Consider the following 9,986-nt stretch of genomic DNA (forward strand, 5'->3'; position numbering starts at 1 on the left):
TATGTGAGCACCTTTGGTGCCATTTCCTTCCCACTTGCAGTGTATTAGTGTCTGTCTTATCACACCTTGCACAGAAACAACTGCAATAAGCTTCACGCTGGCATGTTGAATTAACCTTTTCATCTCTCATTGCCATCTTTCCCTTCTCACCTCCTGTGGTGTTTCTGCCTTGCCTTGTTTTTACAGCGCCTCTGAAATTCGTGCCTTTCGTTTCAGATCTGGGAATTGTTCAGATTGTATTCTTATATCTGTCTAATTTAAAGTCTGCTTTCTTAAATTGAAAGGAAGTTTCACTGAATAATTCTAAAATGTGAGCCTCCAGAATTGGGCCTGTCAGGATGGTAACATTTGACTGTGCTTCAGCTGTAAACAGATAATTCAGGTGGATGTGAAGTGCAGGAAGATCATACACTGTGTACAGCTTGCTATAGTTGGACGACACATGAATAATGCTCTGGGTTTGGGATCAGTCAACTCTTCTGTTTTTAATCATTGATTTTCTTTCACCCATTTCATAACTGAATTGTTGATGCAATCCTACCCCATGTGATGCAAGGCTAAGGGTTTCACAATAAATGAAATGCCATCTAAACAAGCATGAAATATGCACACAGTGTAATCTAAGGTGTCCACAGAAGTTGGAAGAGGATGCAGCCAGTGGGGCCTCAGGGGAGTAATTAATTCTCAGCAAAAAGTTCTAATTCTGCCTCTGCTTTCTTTTTGCTTGCCTGTAGAAAATTTGTATTTCATTTCAGCAGCGAGGATGGATCATGCAATGAGTGGGAAAGCAGGTCTGGCTTGGTTCAGGGATCCCTGAGCTGAGCCCTCCCCTCTGTTTTCATCAGGAAGGGCCAGAATAGAACGCTAGGTGAGCTGGCCCTGTAATACAGGCAAGGAAACATTCCCAAGCATTTTCTTTATCAGAATTATAAGCAGCATTTGAGCAGCGACCATCCTTTGAAACAAACAGTAATGTCTTGTCTGACAGCTGTACCTGCAGAGTGCACCGTTTCTCAGTTAAATGCTTCGCCCAGGATGAGAGCAGAACCCAAACACAACCAGGGGCACAATCTGCCCGCGTTCCCAGAACCAAATTCATGTCGTCTTCGGAACTGGTGTTCTTACTGCTTATTGGGAATGATCCTGGGCCTGTTTGAGCTGCTTTGTTCCTTGCAAAGGCTTTGGGCCTTGCTAGTTCATCCAGCCTAAAACCTCAAACTGTGAATTTAACAGACAAATCCCAGCACTTCCATAGTGGTCTGGCATTGTTTAATTTGCAGATGTTACGATTTTGTGTGCACTACACTGAGTTAATTGACTGCTCACGCTGCAAGGCACATCAGACATCATATCTGTCTCTTTTTAGCTTTTCTGATAAAAGAACTTCATTTTATATCACTTTCTTAGCCTTAGTCTTAACCAATACTTTCTTACACTCTTGAGGTTCAAGAAGCATTGCAGCAAACAGCCACATTCAGCTGCTGACCTGTGGCTGGTAGGCACTGCAATGGCTGCACAGGAGGTGGTGCAGTCGCCATCCCTGGCAGTGTTCTAGAGTCTGGATGAGGAGCTGCGAGGTCTGGTTTAGTGCTTGTGGTAGCGGTGGTGATGGGAGGACAGTTAGACTCGATGATCTTGCAGGTCATTTCCATCCTTGTGATTCTGTGATTCTGTGAGTCTGTGTTTGATGGAGAACACCAGCACTGAGCCCCCTGGACAGGTGCTTGATGTCTTGAGTTAGGTGCTGTCATTCATTATAAAAACCTATGAAACTTTGAATGAGACCACAGGAAAAGTTGCCTAAAGAGGAGTTCCACCCAGATAGGAACCCAAGTTCCTCCTGTGTTTTCCTTTCCTCCACCCATACGTTTTGCCTTTCCATCTTTACTGCCACTCAGTTTCAACAGGAAGCTCACAAACGTTATGTCTTCTGTGATGAGATCTTTCAGGCCAGCAATTTCTATCACTGCATTTGTTTCAGGAGCTCTGGAGAAGAGCTGGTGGACTGTCCCGTCTCTTTGCACTTATGTATGCCATGAATGCTTTCAGATTCCATTGTGCTTCTGCTGACTATGGAGCAAGGTGGGATGTGTTGGGGGGATTTTTCGGAAGCACTTGAGCTGCCTTCATAAAAGCCAGCCCTAGAGGAGAAGTGGTTTATCATGGAAGAATGGTGGAGGATGGGAACCATTGGGCTGCAGCATTTGATGGAAAAACATTCCCTCTCCTCTCTCCTCCACTACGACTCACCTACATCTATGTACTAGCAGCAGAACTGTTGAGGTAGAACATTGCTATGGGTCAACGAAACAACTTAAATTTTAGTAGTGCTCAGTTCCCTTTAAAAATAAGATTTCCTTCTGTTGCAGTGGAATTAGTGCTGAATTTTGTACCTAAATTCTCTAGTCAGTGCTGGGGAGACAGTAACTATGTTCACTGCAAAATACAGTCAAAGGTTTTGGAGCGAGGGCTCCCTTCAGAGCCATACCAGTCAGATAAGGTTTGTTTCCTCTCCCTTCAAACTTGCAGTTTAGATGCAGAGCAATCCAGCTTCAAATGGAGAGGAAAGCACCTCCGGTAGATGAAACACTCTTGTATTTGAGTCTCTAAATCTGGAGGTGGGAATTGCTTCCTCCATTGGATCATAGAATCCTAGAATGCCATGTGTTGCAAAGGCTCACAGCGCTCCTCCAGTCCCAACCCCCTGCTGTGTGCAGGTCACCAACCAGCAGCCCAGGCTGCCCAGAGCCACATCCAGCCTGGCCTTGAATGCCTGCAGGGATGGGGCATCCACAGCCTCCTTGGGCAACCTGTGCCAGTGCCTCACCACCCTCGGGGGGAAAAACTTCCTCCTCATATCCAACCCAAACCTCCCATCTCAGTTGAGAGGGCAGTGGCTCAGCACTGAGGACTCAGAAGGCTGTGAGAGCTACAAAGTCCCGTGCTGGATGTGTTGGGTGCACCTGCTTGCTGAATTAAAGTCCCCAAAGTTTTCAGGGCAGCGGTCCCTTGTGTGTGAATCCCAGACAGCTTCAGGAGGGGATGAGGACAGACACATGCAGCAAACCTGTGCAACAGCATTTCCGTGCACGGCCAGTTTTGCTTTCTGGTGAAACTTGGGACTTTTGGAGTCCCTGAGATTCCCAAGGATTTTGGAAGTTTCAGGTTGCTTGGGGATCCAGACAACTCCTGGTGTCTGGACAAAGTGAAATAGGCCAAGCAGAGCACGATGCTAATGCAGCTTAGCACATCCATGAACTGGAATTAAATAATTGAGAATAGATCAGTTCTTTACTGCAGTGGCTGTGTGCTGCCCAGGCTGAAAGTCATGTTAATGACATTGCAACTACAGATGTGTATAGTGAACACACCAAAAATCCAGGCCTGCATTGTACACTGATAGACATGCCTTATTTGGAGCCTGGAGCAAAACTCAGCAGCATTTATAATGGCGGTGAGAGCATTACAATAACTTTGGGCTCAGGTATTATAAGAGGAATGTAGATTTGGATGGGTGGTTTTGCTCTGGCTGCCTCCCCACTAACAACAGAAGAGTGTCACTGGGATGATGCAGCTCTCAGTTCCGCTGCTCTGCAGCTGTGCTTACTGCACAGAGCATCCTGCAGGTTTGCCCACTGCAGTATCACAGAATGGCCTGGGTTGGAAGGGACCTCAAGGATCGTGAATCTCCAACCCCCCCACCGCAGGCCACCAACCTCCACATTTAATACCAAACCAGCCCTGTAAGCACTCTGCACATCCTGCCTTTAGTGGTGCAGCTATGAGCCTTCAGAACCCCACAGCAAACAGCTTTCCTCTCATCGTTCCAGAGGCCCCCCATCCCAGCTTCATGTTTCCCATACACGTCCGTAAGACTGGAAAGCAAAACCCCTCATCTGCCTTTCCCTGCTCCATCCTTCAGCCTGGATTTATTTCCCACGGCTGCTGATGGATGAATGACAATTGTTTTTGCTCAGCAATTGCACTTGGAGGGGATGTGCATTGTGAAGCTGCTTGACAAGCCAAGCGGTGGGAGAGGAGGGGTGGGAGGGGAGATGTCTGCCAGGCGGGCGGGCGTGCAGTGCCAGTGGCTGCACTGAGCTTTCGCTGTGTCCACAGGGGGTGAGCCTTCCTCTCACCCCAGCCTTCTCCTCTGCCACACGAGAGGAGGAAAGAGGAGAAAGCAGAGGGTCCCCTGGCCCCGGCAGCACCCAGCTGCCTGGCTCGCATCTGCGGCAGGCGAGCCACGAGGAAGAGCCCCTTTGTCACCACGACCACTTCACTTTTAATTTAAAACCTTCACCTGCTTCCATAAGGGATGATGGAGGAGCAGTACATTTCCAAACTGCACCCGGTAGTGGACTATGGAGCTGGGGTCTTTCTTCTGATCGTAGGTGAGTTCTTGCACAGCCCGTTTGCTCGAAGCCTGAGTGGAATGCGGCTGCCCCATCCTTTGCTTTCATGACTTGCCAGCACAGGTTTGCCTCTGTGGCATCACAAGTATTGAAAGTAAGCTGTCTGCCTTTTACTGCGGGATCCCAGCCCTGCACACTGAGGGAGGGGGCAGCCTGTCCTGCAGGGCTGAGCAGGGAGGGCAGCATGGTGTGACCCTGGGAGGGTTTCCTTGTGGGTGAAGAGCAGCTGCGTTGCACGGACCAGATGTTTTGTTTGTGTACAGCTGTTTATTTGCAGATGAGCTGGACTGGGTTAGGCACGCAGTCCCAGAAAGACCAGCATTTATTTTTTTTGTGTGTGTCAAAAGGAAGGATTTTGGCAGCAGCACTGACATTAGGATTTCATATCTCATACCTCTCCATGCACTGCTGTGCACCTGTCCCCTCAGTCATGCTGACAGCAAAGGGTGGAATTCATCATGAGAAAAATCAATATCTGCACAACACTGAAAAGGTAAAACAGAACCCAAGCCGAGATGTCAGCTGCTTTCTCACAGAGAAGCAAATACAGAGCTCAAGTAATGGGATGGGGTAGCTAGAAGGGAACTCCTTTGGCTCCTGCTGCTGCCGTTGTGATACTGCTCTTGTGCCACTCTGCTATCATCTCACAGCACTCCTATAGGGATCCATAGGCATCACTTCCAGCACGGTATCAGAGTCCTCTGTGCAGCTCAGGAACATCCCATGTACTGAGCACTGAGCTACCAGAGCTGGACATGGCACTGCATTGTCCAGAGCTTCACCAACACATGTCCTGTTGAAATCTTTCCCTTGACGTCTGTGCCCATGTGTGCATTTATGCCAGTGCATGTAGTTTGGTTTTGTAACATGTCCCCTGATTTGTTTGCCTGTGAGCACTTGATGAATGGGTTGTGTGTGAGCAAATGCAGCCTTCCTGTTTCCACTGCTGTGAGAGAACATGACAGAATGTTTTCATCATAGGATCACAGAATGGTTTGTATTGGAAGGGACCTTTGAGATCACCCAGTTCCAACCCTCTCCCCTATGGGACACCTCCCATGGCCCAGGCTGCTCACAGCCCCATCCAGCCTGGCCTTGAGTACTTCCAGACAGGGGGCATCCACAGCCTCACTGGGCAACCTGTGCCAGTGTCTCACCACCCTCACTTTTCCTGTACCCTTTTTTCACTTCTGACTTCAGAAGACACCTTCTCAGAAAAGCCTTTGATCAAAACATTGCTCCAGTGCAGTGTTCACATGTAAGAGAAGAGAAAATGAGTTGTTTAGCTGCATGTCCTTTTGACACTGTTGTCAAAAGCCCTATGGCATCGCTGAATAATGTATGTCCAACAGGTCCTTTTGCAAAGCAGGCTCTGCTCTCCAGTTTGCCTCTGGCAAAACAATTTCTTCTCATAGAAAGTAAACAGGGATATTACCAGAGAACAGTGGAGGTGGATAGGTCCATTCTACTTGATGTTATGTTGTGCAAGGTAATCTACAAGAACAGGTGTGGGCTACTTACACAAGATTGGATCCAGGGGCGAATAAGTGGAATGTAGTGCATGGAACAGGGAGAGGAGTAATGTGGATGTCTGGTGATGGGAAAGGGCAAGGTACAGCCTGCGATTCATATGACAGAATTTCTCCTCTTCACTCTAGCAACTCCTTAGCAAAACCACGGCCTAACTGACATCTGTCTTCTTCTACCCTTCAGCCCCAGGCTAACAACAGGCATTTATCACATCCTCTGTGTAGTTGCATCTCATAGGTGTGCTGATTCCTTTCTTTCAGCCATCCTGACAATCCTTGGAAATTCTGCTGTCCTTGCTACAGCAATGAAACGCTCTTCCCTCCTGAAGTCACCAGAGCTGCTTACAGTCAACCTGGCAGTAGCAGATATTGGGATGGCAGTCAGCATGTACCCGCTGGCCATTGCATCTGCCTGGAACCACGCCTGGCTGGGAGGAGATGCGTCCTGCGTATACTATGCCCTGATGGGTTTCCTTTTTGGTGTCTGCAGCATGATGACGCTGTGTGCCATGGCTGTGATTCGTTTCCTTGTTACCAATTCATCCAAATCTAACAGTAAGTCACTGCGTCTCCGGGAGCCTCACAACGATGCACTCGGGCCATTATGTTCAGAGAGGGACTCTGCTGAACACGGGCTGCAGTATCAGATCAGTAACTGTCTCAACTTTAACTGCAATACCAAACCTCCACCATTCCTACCACACCTCAACTACAGGGATCTGGCTGAATTCCTTATTAAGCAGTGTGGCTTTTCATTTCTCAGTAATACTGATGAAACAACTTTGTTGTTGGGAATGGAGATCCCAAATATTTATTGCACCACATTGTCTTATCTTGTCATTTCTCTGCAAGCAGAGGTACTGAAACTTGAGTTGTGTGCTGGTGTTCCTGGTCTGGGATTGCAGTTCACTTGATCCTGTATAGCAGCATCACTTCACAAGCTTTAGGCTGGCACTGAGGGCTGCACTCATGGCTCACCCAACCCATGCATATTTGCAGCCACCATCCGTACGTTGAAGAACTTGTTGCAAAAACTGTGTGGTTGAGGTGAGATCCACATAGATTTGCTGTCCTCTTTCTTGCAGGTAACAAAATCTCTAAGAATACTGTTCACATCCTGATTACTTTCATCTGGCTCTACTCCCTGCTCTGGGCCATTCTGCCCTTGGTAGGCTGGGGCTGCTACGGCCCCGAGCCATTTGGCATCTCTTGTACAATAGCCTGGAGCAAGTTCCACAGCTCCTCCAATGGCTTTTCATTCATCCTGAGCATGTTCCTCCTCTGCACAGTCCTGCCTGCTCTGACCATCGTCGCCTGTTACTTGGGAATTGCCTGGAAGGTTCATAAAGCATACCAAGAAATCCAGAATATCAACAGGATTCCTCACGCAGCTAAACTGGAGAAGAAGCTGACGTTGGTGAGTTATCCCAGTGAGGGGGTCTGCAGCAGCCAGGAGCTTGCAGGGAACTGCTCCTGCTCATGTGTGGTGTGCTCATGACCCTCTGTTGCGTTTGTCCAGCGTTGGTGAAAGGTGGAGATGTGGTTACAGTGCCACCCATACTCTGACTCCATCAGGGGACTCCTGGAAACTGTCATTTCAGGAGTATGGTCAGGATTATATGCCGCAGGTACCGTGCGAGCTGTTTGTAGTCAGATAAATCTGTGATTTTTTTTGGATGTAGAGATTTCCAGTCATGCTGGAGTAACTGATGAATACATTCACATGGTAGTTGGAGTGGAAGTCCTGCCTGCCTAAGCGTTTTAAATGGACTGAGTGGCTGTTCCAGGTGAGAGCTATAGACAGTCCCTATAGAAACAGGTGTTTTTTTAAAGATAATGTTATTTTTCACATAAGCACTATGCCACATTTCCTGCAGAAGAGCTTAGACTCAAGTTTTCTGGAGGCCACTCTGTTGATAAGCCGAGCTTTCTTGCTGGGCTGTTTCTCCCATGGCGTATTGCAGTCAGAGTCAGGAGGGGGATGAGAACAGGATGATCACAGGATCACAGGATTGTAGGGGCTGGAAGGGACCTCCAAGATCATCGAGTCCAACCCCCAACAGCCCCTTTATAGGCATCGCAGTGTGTATGTGCTCGGTGGGAGCAGCAACGTGCGCACTGCCCAGATCACTTACTGCACAAGTAGCAAGCTCACTGCTTCAGGTATTTCACCTGAGCCCATGCCCACGTGCCCTGTGCAGGAAGAGGACTGAAGCCGTGTTTCCCTTTCAGATGGCCGTGCTGATCTCAGTTGGTTTCCTGAGCGCGTGGACGCCGTACGCAGCAGCCAGCTTCTGGTCCATGTTGAACTCCGGCGACTCCCTGCAGCCCATCGTCACGCTGCTGCCGTGTCTGTTTGCCAAGTCTTCAACCGCCTACAACCCTTTTATTTACTACGTCTTCAGCAAAACTTTCCGTCATGAAATCAAACAGCTGCAGTGCTGCTGGGGTTGGCGGGTCCATTTCTTCAGCGCTGACAACTCTGCGGACAATTCCGTCTCGATGATGTGGAGTGGGAGAGATAACGTACGTCTCTCCTCCAATGCAAAGGTGGAGAGGCAGGGAGCTGCAATGCACTGACATGCAGCAATGCTTGCAGCACGTGCGTCAAGATTCTGACTCACTCGTGGGCCCAAACAAGCAGGAGTGCAGCATGCGGAGTTGTCACTGAATATCTTATGTCGAATACTAAAATTGTAAGTATATATTTTTCAAACTGCTCCCAATTACTGTTTTTAAAATGCACAACAACAACAACGCTGTTTTTTTCACGAATTTCCACCTTAGAGGAAACAGATTTATGTACTAAACAAGACCATCATCACCTTTGGTCGCACGAACATTCAGGGAAACAGCTATAATTAATTTTTATTATTTTTTTTTCCTGCTTGTAACTTTTTAATGCAACCCATCTGGGGACCCTTGGCTCTGTCAGTAACAGCCATCAGAGTGAAGAGCAGCCTGAACACAAAGCACTGCCAAATAAGTACATCTGAGAAAGCAGCTTTCCTGAATCACAGAATGGTTTGGGTTGGAAGGGACCTTGAAGCCCATCCAGTTTCAACCCCATGGACAAGGATACGTCTCACAGACCAGGCTGCCCAAAGCCCCATCCAGCCTGGCTTTACAGACAGAAAAACATACAGGCAGCAAGAAATTCCCACTGCCAGGAAAAGGTGATGAAGTGGTTGTTATCTACACATCTGAAAGAGACCAACAAATACACCCTTAGAGGTGCTGTTCCTGAAGTCACAAAGCATAAAAAGGAGTCAAGCAGCCTTGGTCTGAAGAGGTTAGGTAGCAGCCTTCTGTATGTCGCAGACAGCAGGATGAGATCTGAAGGACCCTCTTGGCAAAGGGAATTGTGCTCTTAGGTTGTTGCTGGCTGATATCTCTTCTACCATTTGTTTCCTGGAGGAGATATGTTATGGCTGGGAACGGCATGGCAAAAGATGTTGCCAGGATTACCTGCCTGGCAGGAACTAGCTTGAAGGAAAGTCAGTTCACCTGAATATTTTGTCTCCTTAAAGGGCCTCGCACAAGTAGTGCACACTGGGCGAGAGAACCATTCCTTCCCTAGACTCATGATTTCATTTTTCAACCTTAATACGACAGGAGAGAACTGATATATGTTAGCAAGTCCTAATCCAGAGCTTTAAAGAGCTCTCCTTCAAGCATATAAAGATTCCAGTTGAAGGTGGGAATTTAATTTGCTGAACTCGAAAGGAACAAGATGCAGATTTTGAAGATGATTTGAGTTTTAAAAAGCAGAGTCTATACTGCAAACATAGGTAATGGTTGATATTACCTGTGAGCAGAGAAATAGGAAGAAAAGAATAAAAACAGTGTCATCATAACAAATGATTTTTTTCAGTTCCTTCTAGAGGGGAGGCGAAAAAGGTGAGAGTTGAGGATGAATTTCCCTAAGGAAAGCCTAGCTGTTAAATAAACAGCTATAGCAAGAACAATACTGGACAAAGGTACAGCATTAAGTGAGAATGACCACTGAGAGGAACTTCACAACCAGTGTCCCTCAGGGGTC

The 9,986-nt window shown here is 47.6% G+C and overlaps 1 protein-coding gene across 1 annotated transcript; it reads left to right on the forward strand.

The window, feature by feature from the left end:
* Nucleotides 1-4,321: 4,321 nt before the first annotated feature.
* Nucleotides 4,322-8,524, forward strand: LOC122167845 (opsin-5-like). The gene is made up of 4 exons (XM_042832705.1): nucleotides 4,322-4,394; nucleotides 6,206-6,499; nucleotides 7,030-7,361; nucleotides 8,177-8,524. Exons 1-4 carry the CDS (start codon nucleotides 4,322-4,324, stop codon nucleotides 8,522-8,524), a joined length of 1,047 nt encoding a protein of 348 aa, XP_042688639.1.
* The last annotated feature ends 1,462 nt before the right edge of the window (nucleotides 8,525-9,986 follow it).

Source organism: Centrocercus urophasianus, unplaced genomic scaffold, assembly GCF_019232065.1.
Source record: "Centrocercus urophasianus isolate 14NV4802_14NV808 unplaced genomic scaffold, USGS_Curo_1.0 seq_39, whole genome shotgun sequence".
NCBI classification, from domain to species: Eukaryota; Metazoa; Chordata; class Aves; order Galliformes; family Phasianidae; genus Centrocercus; species Centrocercus urophasianus.